Raw genomic sequence first — 24,221 nt, 5'->3', positions numbered from 1 at the left:
ATATATATATATATTCCAATCTTGGATTAAATAATTCCACTCATTGTCCATAGAAATAATGTCATGTTTTACACCAATAAGCCTACCAGTAAGGATGATCACCTTTGAATGTGAAACAAAACAACCAAAACTCATTTTTATATGGGTAGGTTGGCATCACATTTTTGTTTTTTCAATAAATAAGAAAGCCAGATCTGTTCTATCCAAAAAATAAAAGCCAGATCTCAATTATGAATATCTCATTTATTTAAAAAAAATTATAATAAATAAAATGTGTCAACTACTTCAACTAAAAACATGTTCGGGTTAGCACCAGTTTCCACTCCATCAAACCAAACTACTCTTCCCGACCACGCATGATAACCAATTGAACTCCGCCACGTGGTAAAGAGAACCAAAAAAAAAAAAACCAACAACAAACTTTCAGAACGACACTACTACAGATTCCTTTTCCTTACACGTTAAACTCTTCTTTACACCTCAAACCCAATCTCTGAATCCTCAGATTGACATTAAAAAAAAAAGAAAAAAAAAAAAATGACGACCGGACCGAGGAGCCTTGATTCACTACCGCCGGCGCTCATCGCCACCATCATGACCAAGCTCGACGTCTCCTCCGTCCGCTCCGCCGCTTCCACCTGCACAGCCCTCCGCTCCTCCGCCTCTCACATCCTCTCCTTCCTCCCCACCTTCCACCTCCTCGTAACTAACTAAATAACTAACTCTCTCTCATTCAAAGTTTCCTTTTTTATTTTCAAAAATTTACCTTTTTTTTTTTATAGGATATTGCGGTTTCAGTGGATTTGCTGCGGCCTTTGTTGTTGCGACAAAACCCTCATTTGACGAGCTTGAAAGTCGATTGCGATCGGCTCAACGATTCGGCCATCGAGATCTTGCTTTGCCCTTCGCTGCGCGAGCTTTGTCTCTACAATTGCGCCGATTTCAACGGCAAATTGCTCTCCGAGATCGGCACTCGGTGCCCCGATCTCAGGTTCGGTTTCGCTGTCATTGGTTTAAGCTATGTAATATGTACGTTCATTGATAGCAAAAAGTCAATATTAGTGTTATTTGTTTGATTGGTAACAATTTATGTGAAATTTGACAAGTTTTCTGTTTTTAGTCTTCACAAAATTAGCCATGTTGTGTTATAATTTTTGCTTACATTGCATAATTCAACAATGCGGCGGCGTAATGTGAAGGACTAATCTCTTGAATTTGAAAAGGCCCATTTGTTAACGGGTGCTCGATTTCAAAAAAAAAAAAAGCTAATCGATTGCAATAAATAAGTCAACCTTAATCAATGTACTTTGGTGCTTGTTAATCGGATCCATTTGAAAAAGACCCTTTTTAGTCCTCACAATATTAGTAATTGCAAGGCTATGGAATATTGGAATGACTAACTTGGTAAGTTTATAATTTTTTTTTTGGACTAAAAAATATCCTTTTTTTCAAATTTCATGGACTAAAATTGAACCTGACCCAGAATTTAGATATCAATCGTATATTTTCACCTTGTTAATTTAAGATATTGATGCACATTGCTAAAAGACAATAAATTTTAATGTTTTGATTTTGGTATGGTGTGGTTTTGATATCTGTTTTTTTTTTTTTTTTTTTTTTTTTGAGAGAGAGAGAGTTTCAACATCTCAGTCTTTTTTTCAACTATCAGAGACATTACTAGTTTAGCTAACTGGAACCCACTTTATATCAGTTTGTTAATTTAAGCTATAGTGCACAATAATGCTAAGAGACAATAATGTTAATTTTAGTCCTCACAGAATTAGTAATTCTGTAGCCTTAGATGGAAAAATTCGACAAAGTCATTTGCTGCTCTGTTATAATGGCAAGGCTATGGAATGACTAACATGGTAAGTTTATTAACTTTTTTAGGACTAAAAAAGATATTTTACAAATTTCATCGACTTAAATAGAACCTGACCCAAAATTTAGGGATCAATTGTATATTTTCTCCTTGTTGATTTAAGCTATAATGCACATTGCTAAAAGACAATAATGTTAATGTTTTGATTTTGCAATGTTGTGGTTTTGATATTTGTTTGTTAAGTTAAGCTATGATGCACCTTGCTTAAAGACAATAATGTTAATGGTTTGATTTTGCAATGGCATGGTTTTGATATTTTATCTGTTAGTTAGTTGTGGGGTTATTAGATTTTGGTGTTTGACTTTTGTTCAGGTCTCTCAGCTTGGGTTCTGTGGCTGGAAAAAGAGGGCGGTCAGTTCATATTTCTGAATTGGAGGAGTTGCTAAGTGGTTGCACTCAACTAGAAGTAAGGCTTAACTGCAAGAGTGATTGATAAAGAAAATTAATTGATGACTAAAATTAAAACTAAAATTAATAAGTCTAATATGAGTTACATTTTTATTAGATACCTGTGGTTGATAAAGATTAGTCATTGGAGAAAAGAAAAGAATCAAATGCAATATTCTTCCCAAAGATGCTAGCATGATATGAGTAATAGTTTGAAGTATCTCTATAAAGAAAGAAAAGTAGTAAGATGGTGAACAACATCAGGTATCCCAATTGTTGGCAAGCATGTTAGTCATTTTGTTATGGAGGTCTGAGGTTTGAATGAGAGAGAGAGAGAGAGAGAGTTAATGATTAAATTATAGCTCAGATCAACATGTATTTCAGCAAATTTAAGAAAATGCCATATGCTGCTGTGGACCCTGTTTGGGTTTTTGAGCTAAATGAAAGAATCCTCTTCTATTATTCCAAAGTTTTACAATTCATGCATGTATGTTCTGTGTCATGTTATAATTGTTTTTTTTTGCATATCATCTGATATGTTGTGCAATCTTTTTGGTAGGCACTGGTCCTGATGTTTGATGTTTCGTTATTTCTTCATCATAATTTTGCTCAAGTTTGGGCCTTGGCTTCTGAAAAACTCACTTCTCTTGAGATTGGCTACATTTCTTCAGTAACAGTGACTGAGATGCTGAGCCCAAATTTGGGAACCCCTCAGTCACCAAATTGTATCCGTCCATCTATATTATCAGGCATTCAGAAATTGTGCCTATCAGTAGACTATATTACTGATGCCATGGTTGGTATGATATCTAAAGGCCTCACCTCCTTAACCCATTTGGATCTTCGTGATGCACCCCTCATTGAACCAGTACTCACATTTGACTTAACGAACGCTGGCCTTCAACAAATGAATCAGTACGGGAAATTGAAACATCTCTCATTAGTCCGTCGCCAGGACTTCTGTATTACCTATTTTAGACGAGTAAATGATCTTGGAATCCTCTTGATGGCTGATAAATGTGCAAACATGGAGAGCATATATCTCAGTGGCTTTTGCCGTGTTACAGACACAGGTTTCAAAACAATGTTGCATTCATGCTCTAGATTATACCAGCTTAGGGTATCTCAGGGGACCCAGTTAACTGATCTGGTTTTTCACGACATCTCTGCAACTTCCCTTACATTAACACATGTTAGCCTGAGATTTTGTAATCTTCTAACCAATCATGCAGTCATAAATTTGGTATCCAACAAGGATCTAAGAGTTCTCGACCTACGAAATTGCAAAAACCTTGGGGATGGAGCACTTCGAGCCATCAGTACTCTTCCTAAATTGAAGGTTTTACTGTTGGATGGTTCTGATGTAAGTGATATGGGATTGTTATACTCAAGACAGGGGCTTATAGGTTCACTTGTTACATTGTCTGTTAGAGGTTGCAAGAGACTTACGGATAAATGCATTTCTGCTTTATTTGATGGTCCTTGTAAGATGGTGTTGCGAGAATTGGACCTATCAGAGAATCCTAATCTTTCTGATAATGCAGTTCTGTTACTGGCAAAAAGCCGGGTTCCACTCTTTGAGCTCCGAATGCGGAATTGCCAACACATAGGTGACACTGCTGTCATGGCGTTAGCCTCTATGCAGATTGATAAGGAAAGATGGCACGGCAGTAGCTTAAGGTTGTTGGATCTATATGGCTGTGGTGGTATCACAGCACTTTCATTCCGTTGGTTAAAGAAGCCATACTTTCCGAGGTTGAGATGGTTGGGAGTTACAGGAAGCGTGAATAGAGATTTGGTAGATGCTTTAGCTAGGAGTAGACCATTTCTGCATGTGCAATACCGTGGTGACGAGCTGAGGGCTGATCAATGGGATTGCTCAGATAGTGCATACGTGCATGACTATGATGAGGTGCATAACTATGACGAGGCAGATGATGAACTCGAGCAGTGGCTTCTAGAAGGTGAGATTGACCATGATGATGAAGAGATGGGAGATGCTGAAAACAATGCCGAAGTAGTGGAGTAATATGCAAGATAAGATATTTCTGTCTATATTCATACATGCTTCAGATATCATCTTTAGCAAGTGTTCATATGTACAGATGTAAATAATTTATCATGAACTTGTGGTTAGAGTTTAGAAATTTTGATTTCCTGACTCTGACTACATCAATCAGTGTTCTCGGGAAATGGTTCTTTCTGAATTTCTTAGTGTAAGATGGAAAGAAATTGTATATCCTTGATGATTTTTGGAATGTATCAAACATATATGATGAAATAAAAATTATTTGTACAGAAATTCAAATTTTATTTTGTTAATTGTTTGACCTACAGTTCAAAATTCTGGGCATGGATTCAAACCCTGCATTAATATTGGGAAAGTTGTCACGGAAAGGGTTAGGTGAAGCTTACGTATTCTTTTTTTTTTTTTTATGTTCAACTTTTTAAAACTTCTTGGTTACAGTTTTTGCTAGGTTTTCAGCAAAAGAACTAATCCAAAGTCCAAATGCACGTGGTTTATGATTAATCTATGTCAATTGGGTTTGTCCAAAAACAACAGAAAAAGAAACTGTGACAATTGGAAATTTGAAGGGGCGGAGAATTTTGTTGATGCTACTTACAAAAATCAAGCAAATCACCCATTTGACCATTTCATTCTTCTCCCAAGTCCCAAGGATACTGATTTCATGAAAACTTTTCAGGTTGATAATAATGTTGGCTGATGAACTTTGTTAATGAGCTTAAAGTCCAAGAAGCATGTTTATCAGAAATCAGAATATGCCTAATGATCCATGATTCTTGACATCTTGTCCCCACCAACTTTTGTTGCTAATCCTTCACCTCACTAGGAGAGAATAATTATGGATTCTCTTTTCTTCATAATATTCTGGGTAAAACATTGTTTTGCTTATCTTTTGCCTCAGGGTGGACCCAATAGTAGTGTTGCCTAGCTTTTCACGTGATGTCAATGATCACTAGAATATCCTGGAGGGTTTTGTTTAATACAAAATGCCAATAATAGTTCACCATCTATAATGATGTAAAATTATGAATGATTGAATTGAAAATGCTGGACTCATGGACAAGTTAGGAAACACACAGCATCAGAAGTACCTTTGTCATGTATGTATTTCATTATTATAGGTAATCTTATCCACTAGGTTATCATAAATTTTGTTATCCAATTCCATTATAACTCAAACAAGGGTTAAATTTAAACAGGGGCACATGGGGATTGGGTCTCCCCCATATCCCCATCTCTGAATTTTTAATTTTTTAAGAGTAATGCTTCATCCACAATATTTTGACAACAAATTATAAGTAGCAAGCTGTTACCGGTAAATAAAAAAGTGAAGTTAATGGTGAGCCCAAATTAGAATCAATAACTACTTAACTCTTATGATTTGTTGTGAAAATGTTGTGTACATATCATTAATCTATTTTTTTATTTTGGTTAAGGAAAAGAATTCAGCATGGTAGTTGTTTCACTTTGTTTGGTTCTACAAGTTAGACTATGTTTGGTCCTACAAATACTTAGAATACTCTATGGGACCCTAAAATAAGATTGCTTCATTCATTGTTCACCTAATATATGACAGTCACCAACATAAGCCTGACTCATCAAACTGATTTACATAATTACATTGGCTCTATTTGCAGTACAAGTTTACAACCATCAAGGCACATGATGTATTGAGAAAAGGCCGATGAATTCTGTACTACATTCTGATCAATAATTTAATGTGGGCCCGAAATTAGACCGAGTATGAGTGGGCTGACCTTGGGTCGGTCGTTCTGAAGCAATGTCAAAAAACGGGCCATTATCGGTAACTTGTCCCGTCTTGGGAGTGTGAAAACTCACTCACCTAGGAGTAGGACATGGGAGAGGTCTAGGTTAGGGTGAAGTCATTTTGGTATCTCTATTCAAGTGGGGCTACCATTGATGAGAGTAAGAGAAACGAGGGGGGAAGGGGAAGGGCTGCAAGGAGAGTGAGTGTTTTCTATGAGCCTTGTAGACTTCGCAAATGGTTTTGGTCAATTAAGTTCAGATTAAAAACGAGTCATTTTAAATAAGCTAGAAGCTTGTCAGGTCAATCAAGATGTAGATCAAGTAGGTCGACCTGTATTTTTCCACCAAAATAAAACAACATAAACACAAAGGAGTCTAGTCTGCCATTTGAAAATTTAATTAAAACAAACACACAAGTGTCACTTCCACACAATATCATCCCACAAATAACTGAATTATGAATGACTTATTAAATGACTAATTTGACAAAAAAATAAAAATAGGTAAGAAATTTACAATCTTGAAAAATAATCAAATAAGGGTCCGTTTGGATACAGCTTACTTTGCTAAAAACTAAAAATATTGTAGCAAAATAATTTTTAAATATGTAAAATAGTACCATGGGACCCATTTTTAATATTTTTTTTGAATAAAATGATTGTGGGTTCTGTGAATAGTGCGTGAACAGTACATGAACAGTGTAATCCGCGTGCATAAAAAAAAAAAAAAAAAGGAAACGCCAGACACAAACACTGGCTTTTCGTCCGGATCCAAGCATATACTAATTGTGTTTAATTTTAGATGCATTGTGATTGTCACTCTGTTTCAATTTAAGAATATACATCAAAATTTGATTGTTTACCATTCTTATAAAACATAATTTTTAAAAAAATCTATATTCTTTTGTTGTTGGGTTCAAGAAAATCCAATCCAATGTTTTATGGGAAAATCCAATCCAATGTTATGTTATTATATGTTAGATATATTTTAACAATTTACTGATGTGATAAAGCAAAAGGAACAAAACACATATCTAAAATTAAATAATAACACAAAATAGATATAATAGGCAAAAGTAATAAACAAATACTGAATATAAATAATAAGAAATCTGCAAATAATTGAAGACTCACAGACCAGATGCTTGAAAGGATGAACAATGCGTGAAAGGATGAACAATTGAGATCAAGTCTTGTGTTTTACACAATCTCCTTAAAGCAGATTTCGCCCCTCACACTTTCACTGTGGTGCTTTGAGACTCGTGAACGTCTGCCTCCCAGGATAAAATGATCAAACAACACGAAGATGAAGCACTCATGGTCGTGCTCTACGAACTACTCAATGCCTCTTTCTCTCTCTTTGACACAAAATGAATGAACAAAAATCTCACTGGGAGAGTTTTCTCAAAAAAAGTTTTCTTTTCATGAATGAGGGACAATGAAACTATACGTAACTTAAAACTAAAACACCGTTTCAGAGATAATTATTATATACAAACTTACTTTCTCAAAAATAAAATAATAAAATATTATTATTAATTGGATAAGTTGGCCTAGTCCACACATGCCTAAAGCCCAACCCAATATCCAGCCCAAACTCATGTTCTCTATCATTTCCAATGTGGGACTCAAGGATTTTCACCACTTATAATAACATCCTTAAGTGAATATAGAAAACATCAATTTCTTATTCACTCCATGCTATTTTTCCAACATTATATTAGTTTAAAATAAATCCATTTCTTTCTTAATCATATGGTACACACCAATATAGTGTTCCAATACAATTTATACAATATATGTACGATACATGAGCATACCGATATGCATTTTATATATATATATATATATATATATATATATAAATCTCAATATCATTTTTTTTCTGAAATTTCAATATCATATATGTAGTACAATGCTAACAATTATGCATATATAAAAACATGCCTTTTAGTAGGTGTTCTTATACAAAATTTAATACAATTTAAAACCATTCAAGTTAAATGACTTTATCACAACTCTGTATTGACCCGTTTTTCATGGATCGGGTTTTGGATTGATCCATTTTTCCACGGTTCGAGAATCTTTCAATCCATATGCTTGGAGAACATTTGAGCATGACATGTTTGATATTGGCATACAAAATGATCTAAAGGAACGACCGAATAAACTTGTTTTATAATGAGAAAAATGTTTTATGAGTCATTGTCTCATTATGTAGTTTGTAACTTTGTATATTAGATTTTGATAATATTCCAATTCGTCCTCATTCATACCATCCTTTTCTATTTCCTACTTACCTAACGCTATCTTTTTCATACATTTTTTTTAAGGTAATAGGGAATTATACTAACGAAAACTAAGGAGCATCCACAGGAGCTGTAATCATTGCAAATACAATTACAATACAGACCAGAAATGTCATGAAGCAAAAGATGAGACATCTAAACAGACGGAGAGTCTAAAATACAAAAGTCCTGGAAGTTTATTGCTTCTTTGATCAGAGCATTAGTACAAGTATTGGCTTCACTAAAGCAGTGTTGAATTTTCAAAGAGAGGAGTTGATTCATGAGGTTACTGCAATCATTAACAATAGGAGTATAATAAGCGTAATCAAAGGCATTATCCTTAACAATAAGAGCATAATCAGCATAATCAAGGGCATTATCCTTCTATTTTAGTTCTTATTTGGGATAGGGAGAAACTAAAGATGGGGTATTGTATGTTTGGTATGATTTCTGTTGACTATTTAAATGAGGGAAATGCGGATAAAAATAGGATAATTCTTTGAGAAGTCAATCCCAAAACTTGGAAAGTAAGAGTATCATGTATATTAAATTATCATGATTTACAAATGAGCTTAGAGTGAGTCACTTCTTTCACCAAGTCACATGGGCTCATGGAAAGCATTGATCTACTAAACTTTAATATGGATGGTTGGGTATTTTTATGATGGCACAAAAGAATATACTGAAAATATGATAACTACTACATAGTCTATATTTGGTCTCAATGCTCTATAAGAAAATGGTTCCAAATTTGTCGGCTGAGCCTGAGAGTACAAGGTATTGCAAACCAAGTTGGACTTTTTTTTCCCCATTATTTCTTTTGTTTGGCCAAAAAATTCATGTGCTTGCTTGGTCTTCTCTGTGGGATATGGAGTAAGATCACCATAGCATATTTTGGTTCCTAAATATAAGGGTTAAAAACTGCAACTGGTAGGATCTATGCAATTTAGATTAAAGAAATAAGATAGGTGTTGGCATCTGTGATTTGACTCAAAGCACTATCTCAATACCAATTATAATTATATAAGCATTTGTCAAGAAAATTTGTCAATGGTACCAGCCTATATTAAAAACTCAGTAATTTTTTACTAGGAAATTTTCTAAAAGGGATTCCTTTGAATGTGGCTCTTTTTCTTTTCTTTTTCCTTTATTTTTATTTATTATTGTTTATTTGTAAAGCAACCCTTTCTTAATTTTGTTTACCTAATTACCTTTTTCTTTTTACCTTTGGTCCCACGTAATACTGCCCATTTTACTTTTTTTCTTTTTAATTTTATTATAAGTGTTTGAGTACGTATATATGTACATGTGCATGTGTGTTTTTGCTTAGTGAAACACAAATAAAGGATAATTAATTGGGTAATTACAGTAAATCCACATGTGATTTGGTCTAAAATCACTTTGCCTACTTGTGGTTTGAAAAATGTTACTTTGTCTACCTAAAGTAAGTTCTATTTGTCTTCCGTAACCCCACTTCTGTTAAAAATATGAGTAAATAAGTATTTTTGCTTTTCTTTTATGTCTCTCTCCTCTCTCAAAAAAAAAAAAAAAAAAAAAAAAAAGACACTAAAACAAGCGAAAATAAGATCAAAAGATGCTATTTACAAGAATTTAGAAACTTGACTCAAGAACTCCAATAAATCACAAAATGCATTTTTAGTACATACTCAAAAGAAAATAACACAAAAGGAAAAATTTACTTAACCCATTAACTTATTTTCAAATTACTATCATGACCAAATATTATGTAGAAAATTCTTCCAACCAACTAAGTAATAACTCAAATAACCATCAATAATTTTTTTATCATATGACTTATATTTTGTTTTTTCAAAAATCATATGACTTTTTTTTTTTATAACACACAAACATACAATAACACGCCAACTCCAAAACTGCTAGCAGTAGTTAGAGTCACAGAGCTGTTGATATACCCACGCATACCAAGTAAACTAGGCGATGTGAGACAAAGCCCGCACACAGGTTTTTTTTATTTTTTATTTTTTATTTTATTTTATTTTTTATAACATCATATGACTTATTTGATAGAGATGAGACTTGTTTAAAAAAAATTAATAGATCTTACTATATACTATATGAAAATATCGTTCAGGACAATAGGCAATATGTCCACATTCAATGGACCAAAAATCGTTCAAAAATCATATGACTTTTTTTTTTTTTGATAACACACAAACATACAACAACACGCCAATTCCAAAACTAATAGCGACAGTTAGAGTCACGAAGCTGTTGATATACCCATGCACGCGAAGCAAACTAGGCGATGTAGGACAAAGCCTGCACACAGTTTTTTATTTTTATAACATCATATGACTTATTTGATAGAGATGAGACTTGTTTAAAAAAATTAATAGATCATAATATATACTATGAAAATATCGTTCAGGACAATAGGTAATATGTCCACATTCAATGGACCGTTACTGTCTAGATTCAATGAACATGCCTGTCATTGCAACCTCTTAACTTGAGGACATGTTCAAAATTTCCATTTATGGCCATTGATTAAATAAAATGGAAAAACACTTAAAGATGTTTTGTTTCATTTAATTTCTCATCTATTTTTTAATGCTGAATAAAATAAATGCCAGTGTCATGACAATTGTTGTTTTGATATAAGATGGAAATTCTACTTTAAGCTAATCTAAGTGTATATGTGTGTGAAGCTCCCTCTTGGAGACTTGAACCTCAGCTCTTACCCCTCACACCCCATAAGTACTTATACTTGTGGAGTGACCAACGCATCAAGGGTGTGCGGTGGTTATGACAATTGTTGTTGAACGACTAGTTAGTGACAAGAAATGGAGCATCCATTTACGAGATCCTTAAAACAAAATAATGTTGCAGATAATTCAGGGTAAGAATTAAGGGTATAACCATATAATTTCGTACTTCTTTGCCTTGTGCTAATAAAGTATGCGAGGTTTAATCTCCACCTAAACCAAAAATCAATTGGTGTCTTGGCTTAATGGTAAAAGACAATCATCAGAAGTGAACGTCATCGGTTGAAACTATCTTTAAAAATAAATAAAACCTCCATATATAATATATACAAGCATTACACCATATTCTATATGCAAATGCAAGGAGATGAGCCATTAAAAAATCTATCCTTATAGGACATAAAACACAATGCCATTCTTTTCCATCTTTTTTTTCCAAGCAAAACTTCTATATACTATTTCTCAAGTGATGTAACTTATATTTCCTAATTAAATTCAAACATGTAATTTTATTGACTAGTGAACAATATAATTCAATTTAATTATCCTTTAAAAATAACAATTTTTTGTTATATTGGTCAATATACAACTATACGATTGAATTCAAATGAGAAACCTAAGATACAACTAATTAAACCTAAGGAACTATTTACAAGTTTTGTTCTCTTTTCTCAATTTATTTTGTTTATGTGCTTTTTATTTTAAATCATTTTTTAAATATAAATGTAATCTTGTCCAACTTATTTTTTTAAGCAAAATAGGTTAATAAAAGTAAAACATATCAAACCAATCACAGAGAAGGTGGCTTTCTGCTTAATATAGGAAGTAGGAAGGATGAGACATTGATTATAAGTATTTTACAAAAAGCAAAAGGGTAATCTGAGGATATATATATATATATATATATATATATATATATGCCTATGCCACTTTTTTATTTTTATATAGTAATGTTGTACTTGGTTTCTGATGGGTGAATTATCTTAGGAAGGTATTTATTGGTTACAATCTCAATGGAAGAATGCAATTAGAAAGGTCCAACTGAGTGCAATCTGTTCATGCAATAAAAACCTTACACGTACGTAGAAAAAGCCTCTTCATATTTCTTAATCCCTACTCCTTTCTTTCTTTTTCAGACTCCCCAAAGGCAAAAGCAACGAACAACATACAAGGGATTTTATGTGTCTTACCACAAGGGTTCAGGTTAAACTAATTCATGTAGATTTGAGTGACAAAACGAACCATTTTCCACTTGATAAGATTCTTATCTCAGCTCAAAAGCACCATATTAATATTCATAGTTTAAAATTGCTTTATTCTTTTTACCAGTTACATATATTGGAGGAAGCAGAGAAGGAGTTTTGATTTTATTTAATGGATAGTGTTGGCACATCACTAATTAAAATGACACTCACCCATTAGTTAGATCAGAATATTAACTTAAATTTATAGCTAGGTATAACTATTGAGATCTTAGCAATCTACAAGTGATAGATTCCACACTTTTATTCGTAAGCATTTCAAAATCACTGGTTCAATTCATTAACATGGACTGTGTTACACTTACAGGTGACCAGGTTTTACCAATGATAGAAGATATGGTCTTAGTTATTATGGGACAGCACAGGTTTCAGTTTCTAGTTTGGCTTTTTCCCATTATAGAGGATGGTCTTTTAAAAAAACAATTAAGGCAAAAAAAGTGGCTTCCAACTATGGTTATTGTCCCTGCATCATTTAAATCCCCACGTTGCATTATAACGTGAGACCACTCAGATACTAATGAGATTTGCTAGTGCTCAAACCCATAATTTCTGGACTCGCAAGTGTGATAAGTTACATACAATGGTTTCTTACCACTAAGTCATCTCTCTGGGTGTGATAAAGGATGGTCTTAGGTACTATGGCCTATGGGACATCATTAGTTTCATTTTTTTTACTTGAATAATTCTACAAATACAATAATTTTTTTACCACAACAGTTGAGTTGATATATTTTTGCCGGTTCTTATTATTGTCAATCATTAACAACATTTCATCATCTATCATTTACATCTTGTCATCTTGATAGTTGTGACTTGTGAAATATCTTGTAAAAATTGTTGCAGCTTTAGACTTATTGATATTTTGGTTGTGTTAAAACTTTGAAAGAAGTTATTTTTGTTGATTTATTTTGTTTAAGAAAATACATTGGAAATGTATACTAAAGCTGCAAAAGACATCAAGATACAATTTCACACTCAATTAATCAAGTTATACCACTCAGCAACAATTAAAGAGCATGCTCAAAAAAAAAATCAATCAATTAATATACAAATACAAGCATAGCTGAAAAAATTATATATAAAAAAATATTTTAGTAATATTAGAACACAAATTAGTATATTGATCAAACAAATTTAATAACATTATAGCTTAAAAGGTAGCAAAGCCAACATCAAATTCTTCATTTAAAAATAATGAAACATTCCTTCATTTTGATTACAGGTGAACTACAAACTAGAAAACATTTGTTTTGGTTAACATAATTTTTAAAAAATAAAATAAAAAGTCATACCATCACAACATGAAAAAATAAAAGCCCTCAAAGCTTCATCAAAACCAAAAAATTATCCCATAAAAAATAAAAACCCCAAAAATTTATGTTTTTGGTAGGATTGGTAGGATTCCATTCGATCCTACAATCCTACATGATCCTACGTACAATTCTACCATTTTTACAATCTTAGTGCGATCCTAAATATTTTGATGAGGTGGAATCATAAAATCATATAATTCTATAATTCAGATCACGATTTTGACAATCATACATGGTATAAAATTATCCAACTTTTATAATTTACCATCTCGTGGTTTGTGGCTCAAAAAAGGCAATAACTTTTTACCAAACAACTACTTGTTGGCTAATTAGAAAAAGGCCTTTCTTTATTTGGTGAAATTTTGACACACTTTATCTTCTTTTTATAAATCAAAAACTTTCTTTTTGTTGAGAAAATATATTATAAATGTAGCATAAAGATAATATCGTGGTGACAGACCGACAGCGTATGACTCATTTATCTTTATCCGCCACTCACTCACGTAGGCAAGGTTTACACATACAACCCCTTTTCCTCCAAAAGTATGACTGGAAAAAACAGTCACCGAACATTGCTTTGTTTTGGATAAGATCATTTATTATATTTTCTTTCCATTATCATGGGATGAACGAAGAGCTGGACTAAAATAGAAGTCTCTGATCAGCACATTTACTTGTTCCCAGTTCCCACCGGCTTTTCATGCGGCGACCACTCGCCGCTTAGCTGGCAAATTTTGCTCATACTCATCTACACTACTTACTACCTTCCTTTTTTTTCAAACTCAATTGGCTCTTCATAACCTCCAAGGGTCACTTTAGGACCTCGATCAATTCATGCCCTCCACGTGAGTTTTCCACGTAATCACGTTTAATGCACATGCACTTTAGTAACAGGGTCCAATGACACAAAAGTCAACTATTTTTTTGATATATTAATTGATTTTTAGTATGGATGAGAATTGGAGTCTCGGTTTTCTATATTGATTAAGATAACATATTTTAATTGGTGTATGATAAAACTAGCATCTTGCTATTTGAACAAGGAATTTTTTTGGTATCTCTAATATTACTTGTAGTTTGTGGTTTTCTTAGTTCAAATGGAAATGGTAAAATCTATTATCGTTGAACAAGAGATTTGCCTTCGTTTGGGAGTTCATAAAAGAATTGAATGGAATGAAATTGAATGATCATAAAAGAATGTAATTAAGTGATAGAGATTAATGAAATGAAATTAAGTAATTTTATTTGGATATTTTGAAATAAATGAATGGAAAATAAGTAACCTGATTTGACAGTAACATAGAAGGAAGTGGATAAAATTATTTTATGACAATATTACTATACCTTTATTTTAAATAATTAGTTGAATATATAGGAGTATTTTAGGAGTTTTAGTAAAAAAATTTATTAAATCTAATTGTATTCCCTCCAATTCCTCCTAATTTTTGGAGGAATGAAATTTTGAGATTTTAAGAAAATTAAGAGAAATGAGTATTTCCTCCTACTAATTTCATTTCCTTCCACTTAGGCTCCACTTGGGAGTTCATAAGGGAAGGGAGGGGAATGGAATGGAATAGAATGATCATAAAAGAATAGAAAGGAATGGAATGAAATGAAATGAAATGTATTTAAGTAAGGGAAAGGAATGGAAAAGAATGGAATGAAATGGAATTAAATAACCTTGATTGGATGTTTTAAAATAAACGAATGAAAATGAATAGAATATATAAGTAATCTTGTTTGGGAGCAACATAGAGGGAATGTAATGGAATCATTTTATGACAATATTACTATTAGACCCCTATTTTAAAATAAAGAATTGAATATACAGGGGTATTTTGGGAGTTTTAGTAAAAAAATCATTAAATCAAATTTCATTCCCTCCTATTCCTCCCAATTTCAGAGGAATAAAAATTTGAGGTTTTAAGGGAATAGAGAGGAATGAGTGTTCCCTCTTACCCATTTCATTCCCTCCTACTTAAACTCCCAAACTAGGAAATGAGCTTTCCATTCCCTCCATTAAAACTCCCAAACAAGGGAAGGGAAGAATATTCTAAAATGATTCTTTTCATTCCTGTCCATTTCATTCCATTCCCTCCTCCCAACCGGAGCCTTAAATTTTCAAACAAAAGAATGAATTTTTTATTCTCTTCATCAAAACTCTCAAACAAAGTAATGAAATGAATATTCTAAAATTATTATTTTCATTTCATTACATTCCATATCAATCCTTTACCTTATCCCAAGCAAGTTGTTAGGATTTGAACCCTATCTACACAAAAAATGAATTGATATTTTGACTTGGTAATAAAAAATAATTACTCAAGAAAAGGCACCATAGATTTTAAATTCTACTATCTTATATAAAAATATATTACTTGTAGTTTATTCCTCCTCTAGATGCGGATAATGTGTGCGCTTATGCACGTCATGAGCAGATTACTAATGTCTGGTTTTTCTTGACCTTAGGATTCTTAAATATTAATTTAGTAATTGATTAAAATTTATTAATCGTTTTAGTTTATGATTTAGATTAACAATTTTTTTTTTAGTTTTCCCACAACCCATGAATTTGGACCTACGGTTGTTGGCTTTGTTTATATGACTTGAAAATGAAATGTGGCCTGATTTTGGAAAGAATAAACAAACAAATGATACACCACTTTTGGTTATGGAACCATATAGTCATCATTACTAGCATGTTTATGTTTATACTAATCAAAACGCATTAGTTTAAGTTTTTGTTTATTCTCTTCGTTTGAATGATTAGTACTTAGTTTATATAACGTGGCCAAGATTTGCATGTTTAAATTGTGGGTTCTATCTCAGCAAAAAATATTTGTGAGGATCTAACTTCAAAAAATTGTGGGGTCCTAAATTGCCAAGTTGCACTAATACAGTAATAACGTGCACCATGCTTTTGGTTTTTTTTGGTGAGAACAACGAGAACTATGCTTTTAAACTTTGTACTGTACGACACATTGGTTATTACCCATGTTTAAGTTATCAGATATGGATATTAATATTTGTTAACATTAACAATCTTTTTCTTTTTCTTTTTATAGTATATAGAATTTTACTCTATCATAATATAAATGTATATATGTGTGAAACTTTCTAGATTTGAACCCCGACCCTTACCTCTTATATCCTACAAGCACTTATACTTGTAAAGTGACCATTAACAATCTTACCATTAAGTGTCTGAGATTATATACGAGATCTTGTAGTTATATTGAGCCATTTGGTTTCACTTATGGGTTGCTCTTCATGCATTGTGAAGTAACTAAAAGAAAGTTTGGTGGGGGTGGTCCATGTAGGACATTGAAGAAAGATGAGTTTGCGAACAAGAATAGGGCAAGTGGCAAAAAATGACCCTAAAAGTAACAATTGAACGACGTTGATTGAGATTCTTGGGATTGTTTTTAACCCTAGAGTAATGTTACGTGTACAATATTTTTACAATAATTTTCTAACAAAACTTAAGTCACAAAAAGCTATTATTACTTAAGTTCACTTGTGAAAATATCGTGTCCATGGCTTTATTCTTAGTCATAATCCTCTCGACACAAATTTTGCTACAATATGTGTACTATAATATTTTCACAACTTTTTAAGTGGTCAACTTTAAGTGATAGAAAAAAAAGATGAGTTTATATAAAAGTGAGGAAAAGGCTTAAGGTGTCCATTAAGGATTATTTATTATGGGGTTTACTTAATAAAAAAATTAGTATAAATTAATAAAGTGATTGAAACTATGACTAAAGTTACTAGTAATACTTAAAAAGTTAGTTTTACTGGCTCTATATCCTATAAAATTAGTCAAAAATCTAACATAAATTATAATAATATGACATAAAGTAATTTCTTAACAGACATCGCAAAGTGCCCGCTAACACTACCCTAAAAGTAATAATGGCCGTTAACACTACCCTAAAAGTAATAATCCATTGTTCGCAGATGACCATTTCAGTAAGTACCGTGAGTTATGACAAAAAATTTGTCGTTAGACTAGTTACTTTCTTTAGGGGCAACGATGTTCACGTTTCCAAACACTAGTGAGTATCACGTAATTGATTTGGAGGTGTCAAGTCTTATCTATTCACTCCCATTCATTCCACACCATAGACGCTTACATCAACAAACAAAATAGGCAATTACGCACTGTCTCTCTCTCTCTCTCTCTCTCTCTCTCAATCACAGAGTCACAGCTTTTCACCGTTTCTCTTTGCCTAAATTTCACATTTATATCATGAACTCAGTCATACAAAAACCAATGCTTTCTCACCTAGTATAATCATAGCCACGGCATTAGCAATGAGCCACCTTTTTCATGGTGACCAAGATTCATATAAGATACTCTATCTCTGCAATTGCAGATATGGTTCCTAATCCTATGACCCTATTGACCATTGCTCCAAGCCTCCAAGCATTTAGGAGCCACAATTTTATTTGACTTTGCCCCCCATGAAACAAGGAATCTATCTGTATGAGTATGTAAGGTCGGTACCAGCTCATTTTTTGGGATTTAGCACCAAAAGGTAACTACATAATCATATTACCCTATTACATACAAAGCCCACATAATTTATTTTGAGACTTCAAGATAAGATTTCAGGCTGTTTAAAAAATAATTTGTGTGGATAGTGTGTGCAAAAATGTGTGTAGTAACAATTAACCATTAAAATTTAGAAATCAACATTTTTTTATAATTATTTTTACAATGATTGATGTGACCTGTTATGATTAGTATATTATATATAAAAAAAAAAAAATATATATATATATATATATATATATATATATATGCTTATGTTAGGTTTGGATTTGACCTACCCAGGTCTTTTGTTTCTTTTTGACGAACCACAGCTTGTAATGGAGGATTTGCTGGCTCTTAATAAAACTGAGCATCCTTGTAACAAATTTATGTTTCATAAATCTTCTTTTCTTTTTCTTTTCTTTTTTTAAATGAACAAGTAACTCATTTTCAACCAAAAAATAAAAATAAAAATGATATTAATTATTTTTTTTTTTTTTTTTGAGAAATTTACAGTTTAAACACACACACACAGGGGAATTGGGAATGAACCTTTAATATCACACAACTCACAAAAATGGTGTTTTTCTAATTACAACTCACCACTTCGAAACACCATTTTTTTAATATTAATTATATAAAAATGGTGTTTTTCTAATTACAACTCACCACTTCGAAAACTCGTGGAATAAAAAAAATGTAAAGAAAAACAGTAGTCAAAAAGAGAAAATATAAGACTACAACCTTTTTGTACCAAACTTTTCCACAACTATCATACTACAAGTGATGGGTACAAGTAAAAATAATAAGTTTTCGATCACAGTTTATCACTTAACATAAACCTTATATAAAAAAAAAAGTGTACAGTGAAGTTTGTGATCCGAAAATAACCCTACTTAAAATTCACAAATTTAAAAAGTAATGATAAGTGAGGACATAATTGTCCTTTCAAATTCACTATGAGCTTATCCGAAATCAGTGGGCGCCCAGAATATTCCACTTGAGTTTCTTTTTTGAGTTATAGTGCGAGAAATAGAGATGCTCCATTGGCCAAAGAAAGATGGTGGGTTTTTGAGCATTATCATGGATTCATACTCATAGAGGATTATTCTAAAAAGATTTGTTAATCATCAACCACACTATAAATTAAGACTAAAATTATGATCCAACACCATGCGAATATCATTCCTTATGGGCTTTCTCTACGTTGTCTTGACACATACAATACAACAAAGGGATCGATACAAAGTACACATAATTTTTAAACAATTATACACTTAATAGGATACTTAAACAAAAGAAAGAGATAAGACTTCAATATACACATCTTAATTTCTTATTAATTTGACTACCTACCATATAATCAGTCAAATATAATAGGGAAGTTGAGGAAGTAACAAACTTTGATATTATCCCTTAATTTTTCTTTAAAATAAAATCCCTAACCTATTAATGGTTCAATAAAATCCCGAATATGATGCTCTTACCATTTAAACACAAAGTCAAATTGTCCATTTCAATACCCTAATTGTTTTTAGATGCTATAAAATTTCAACACGTGAACGACAAGAAATTTAAACAATTGAGCTAATTGAAAATCACAATTTAATAAGTTTTTAATGCAACAATTATCTCATGACTGTGTAAATCTAATAATTATCTTCTCGGAATCTACAAATGTATGAAAATGAAACTCACACAATTTGAGAGAAATGATGTATATATATAATATATGATAGGAGGTACAGTTTCGAGTCTTTTGCCAAGTAAAAAGTTGGTGAATTTTTTACCCAAGAAAAAGGTCAAAGTTCCATGAAAGTTGATGCGAGCTTCCCTCACACCATAACATCTCCTCTATTATTATTATTATTATTATAAAAGCAAGAACAAAAAAACAATATAATCCAAAATTAGCAATGTTTATTTATTGTTTAATGCTTAAGCATTCCACCAAACAAAGTAACAACCACACACATACACACAGTAAAAACCCAGAAATGAGCCTCTCTGTCCTCCATACAAATTAAAAACACAAAAAAATAAAAAAAAAAATTTCTTTATTGTTAATATTATATATTATTATATTAAAATCAAAAAAAAAAAAAATTTAATCTAGTTTTAAACTTTCTAAATCCATTTGTTCTCTCAAATCTGCGTTCTTTTTTTGCATATATATAAGCCAGCTCGTAGTTTCTTTGTTTCTCCAAAAATCAACCACCACTTTCACGTAACAGCTCTCTCTCTCCTTTTCTTTCTCTCAGTCAGTCTCTCACATTTTGTCGTTTCGTTTCGGTTATTTTTGTTTGGTTTCGGTGCTTTATTGTTTCCAAATGGTGATGGAGGACAACGAGAGCTGCTGGAGCAGACCGAACGACGCGTCGTCGTTGTATTCGCCGGCGCTTTCGCCGTCGCCGTCGTTGCAGTCTCAGACACGGCAGCAGCGCCAGAAACTCGAGGTTTACAATGAGGTTCTCCGCCGCCTCAAGGATTCGAACAACGACGAAGCTCTTCAACCTGGCTTCGACGACCAGCTTTGGTCTCACTTCAATCGCCTCCCCACTCGGTACCACACTTTTGCCCTAAACCTTCACACACACACACACTCACACACACATATATATATATACGCTTTATAAATGTATGTATAAGTATAACTCTGTGTATTACACTGATCGATGCTTTGGTTTTGTTTCGCTTGCGATATTGTATGTATACACACACACACACAAGCACATACACATTGTTTTGATCTTTGTTTGGATTATTAGAGGTCTAATATGGCTATATTAGCGTTTTCGATTTACTTGATTGTTGTGATTATGGATTTCATAGGTTTTGTGCTGAGCTTATTGGTAAAGTTTTTTGTGTTTTTGAAATTAAAGGAAAAAGAGAAAGGTGTTGAAATGATTGAATGAATTTTGAGCCGTTCGATTTGCAGGTATGCGCTTGATGTGAATGTACAGAGGCCAGAAGATGTGCTAATGCACAAAAGATTGCTGCATTTGGCTCTCGATCCGGTTCACAGGCCTGCGATTGAAGTTCGTCTCGTTCAGGTTCGATGATTTTATTAATTGAAATCTGTTGGTTCATAGAATTATTGTGTTTGTCTATGTTTTCGTGTTGTTAGCGGTTTGCGATTTTTTATTAATTGTGTGTGTTAATTAGTAGTAGTTGTTTTGTTGGTATTTTAGATAAAATGTAGCTTAAAGAGTAGTACTTTGTGTCACTTTCGTTGTGTTGGTGAATGGTTATTGTCATGACTAATGAGGTGTACTCCCCTTTCTTGATTAGCTTTCGGAATTGGATTCAATCAGGTCCCGCATGTCATGAACCATTTGTTTAAGACATGGAGGACAATCTATTATGTGTCACATTCAAGGAAGTGTCGAGACGTTTGAGAAAGCCGTGTTTGGTTCAAATTATTTTTATGAACATTGGTACCATATTCTTTACTGTCAAGTGAGATATTTCTTGATGCATGTGAAATGCTAACTAAGTTGAGTAACGAGCCAAAAATGTCAGTCTCATTAGAGTTGGGAGTTTGGAGCTGGATTGATATTTGCAAAATTCATAAAAGAGGTTTCTTCTTATTGGGAGTAATGAAATGTGAATGATTCACACGTTTGACTTGGTTTGACTTAGTTTAATTTCGATGATATAGAATTGACCTATAGCTTAATCGTAACAGTTAGTCTTCATTTTCCAGACTTGTTCGCAACCTCCCATCTTCATGTCATTTAAATTGACAGACGCCTTTTGGAACAATGTTGATAGGATCAAATTATACTTTCAAACTCTGTGAGACGCTTAATGAATATGAAAATGCCTTTTTTAAGCTCATTTTTTAACCATGCATGCATACAATAAAACCCGCAATTCATCATTGGTTTATCATGTAGCTGAGATGGTGTCATCGTTGCAATTTGTTTCTAATCTTCTTATACTGGTTGTATTGTAAAATATTATTAGACACTAGGGAAGCAAGATTATACTTCATTCTGTTTATGTTCATTTTATGCTCTATTCTACTGTCTTTTATTTTTTCCGAGAAAAATTCCGTTTACATATTAAATTTTGGAATCATACACTTTGCAGGTTCATTCAACTTCTGATGGGAATTCAGCTGCTTCTGCGCATTCAGATTTTCCTGGTGGAGAAGCTGCCCATAATGCTATAAACTACTCTAGCAGACAAAGGTCTCCGCCCACCCCAATTATTTCCTAAATTCTAGTAACAATCTAGTTAGATTTTTACAATCATTTCCCATAAGTCTTACTTTGATAGTTCAAATGAAAGTTATTAAATTCTTTCACTTCTGTTGAATGTTCACTTTACTCCTTGATGTTAGCCACTAACAGTTCTGACTTCTCTATCTGGCTTTTAAATTTTCAGCATACACCCACCACCTGCCTTCGGTTCATCTCCAAACCTTGAAGCCCTTGCACTTGAAGCAGAAAAAAATCATGATCCAGATGAGGAACATTCTGTTCATGCCAATGCACAGTTTTATCAGTAAATACTTGCATCTCAAATTATATGATTGGACTATTTAGCAACAGAAAAAAGGACTAGAGTTGGAAAAATTTTACAGTACTTGTCTGGTCAAGATTATTTTGCTCATATTTTGAACTTTGATTTATCAAAATGCATTATGTACAGAATAAATCATATTAGTTTTAAGCATGTTAAAGAGTGTGATATCATAAATCCTTTTTCATTAATTTCTTTTTTACTAAAGTTTAGTGATAGTGCACTCTCTCTCTCTCTCTCTCTCTCTCTCTCTCTCTCAATTTAGTGCTTTGAGGATATGAGGGAACATTTAGAACTCCATATACTTATTTAATTAGGTTTGATTTCATGAATGAAGTTTTTGACATGCTTGATAAGATCACAATCATCTAAATGATATATTGCCAAAATATGGTCATTCTTGATGCTTTAACTTAACTTAAACTTTAGTATACCTAATATATTACATAACTGATATACTTCCAAAGGGAGATTGTGATATAGTATATCTTTGTTGTTGACAATGATGTAGGCCCATGCATGAAATCACATTCTCTTCAGATGACAAGCCCAAACTTCTTAGTCAGGTAATTGATAAGATTATCATATTTAAGCAGATCAATTATTATATTTTTATGATGTTCATTAATTTGCAAACTATGTATGTATCTGCTTGTGTGCATGCATCCTTCTGCCTTCACATTGCCTGTGTGCACATGCATTTACAGATGCATACATGCCACACTGATTGGCATTAAAATGTTTTGAGCTAGTAAGTATGAGCTATGGTTGAATTTGAATTTGAGAATTTAGAATCAAGAGTTTTGAAGAACAATTGCATATATAAAGTAAAAAATAATAATAAAAAAAAAAATGAAGAACAGGCTGGTATAAATGATTTTTTTTATATGATTTTTAACAACAAATAAAAAATTTGAGATTTGAGGAATTTATTTCAACAAAAACACGTGTAATGTTAAGATTTGAAATAGCATTTTACGTCTTATCATTTCAAATCCACAAATTAATAAAGCTTAATTCCATACATGAATTTCATTGTTAGAAAGAAAATTTTATTTTTGTACTTTATTCAGCCATTTAAATAAAGAACTGAAATCCAAGTACTTATTGTCAAATACTTCCCTCCAAATGAACCATACATGTAATTATCTTTGGAGTGCTCAACTCAATTCAACCGGTCCTCAGTTCAAATTTTTTGAACATAAATACATGAAGATTTTTTTTTTTTTTTTCTGAAGATTTTATCTCCAATGATACAGTAGCATTATCATTCTTCACGTTCACTGATGTTCTGCTTAATTTGCAGTTAACTTCTTTGCTTGCCGAGATGGGATTAAACATCCAAGAAGCACATGCTTTTTCAACAGTAGATGGTTACTCTTTAGATGTCTTTGTTGTTGATGGTTGGCCTTATGAGGTACTTTTAATGACTTAGTTATCTACCTGGAAAGTGTAGATCTTCTATACAATTAATTCAATGTTT

The 24,221-nt window shown here is 32.5% G+C and overlaps 2 protein-coding genes across 19 annotated transcripts in view; both read left to right on the top strand.

Moving 5' to 3' along the window:
- Positions 1–429: 429 nt before the first annotated feature.
- Positions 430–4,577, top strand: LOC126705521 (F-box/LRR-repeat protein 10). 2 transcript variants are annotated; one of them, XM_050404575.1, is made up of 4 exons: positions 430–702; positions 783–991; positions 2,195–2,288; positions 2,829–4,577. In XM_050404575.1, exons 1-4 carry the CDS (start codon positions 538–540, stop codon positions 4,296–4,298), a joined length of 1,938 nt encoding a protein of 645 aa, XP_050260532.1. In that variant the 5' UTR covers positions 430–537; the 3' UTR covers positions 4,299–4,577. The 2 variants fall into 2 exon arrangements, with proteins under 2 accessions (XP_050260532.1, XP_050260533.1); XM_050404576.1 differs by lacking the exon at positions 430–702 and having other exon boundaries at positions 898–1,029.
- A 15,774-nt stretch (positions 4,578–20,351) lies between these two features.
- Positions 20,352–24,221, top strand: part of LOC126704559 (serine/threonine-protein kinase STY46-like) — a 38,226-nt gene continuing 34,356 nt past the window's right edge. For 3 of the 17 annotated variants that reach the window (XR_007648223.1, XM_050403540.1, XM_050403546.1), the window contains exons 1-6: positions 20,366–20,771; positions 21,147–21,261; positions 22,304–22,404; positions 22,601–22,720; positions 23,250–23,304; positions 24,045–24,155. Coding sequence is in view for 16 of the 17 variants with exons in the window: in XM_050403540.1 (XP_050259497.1) it covers positions 20,539–20,771; positions 21,147–21,261; positions 22,304–22,404; positions 22,601–22,720; positions 23,250–23,304; positions 24,045–24,155 (735 nt within the window). In the remaining variant the exon portion in view is untranslated. Of the gene's footprint in view, positions 20,772–21,134; positions 21,262–22,303; positions 22,405–22,600; positions 22,721–23,249; positions 23,305–24,044; positions 24,156–24,221 lie in introns of those variants that run through there. The other 14 variants (XM_050403537.1, XM_050403549.1, XM_050403548.1 and 11 more) reach the window with 11 other exon arrangements.

Source organism: Quercus robur, chromosome 11 (genome assembly GCF_932294415.1).
Source record: "Quercus robur chromosome 11, dhQueRobu3.1, whole genome shotgun sequence".
Classification (NCBI taxonomy): domain Eukaryota; kingdom Viridiplantae; phylum Streptophyta; class Magnoliopsida; order Fagales; family Fagaceae; genus Quercus; species Quercus robur.
Note: the sequence above shows the minus strand (reverse complement) of the source record. Positions and strands in the feature narration are given on the sequence as shown.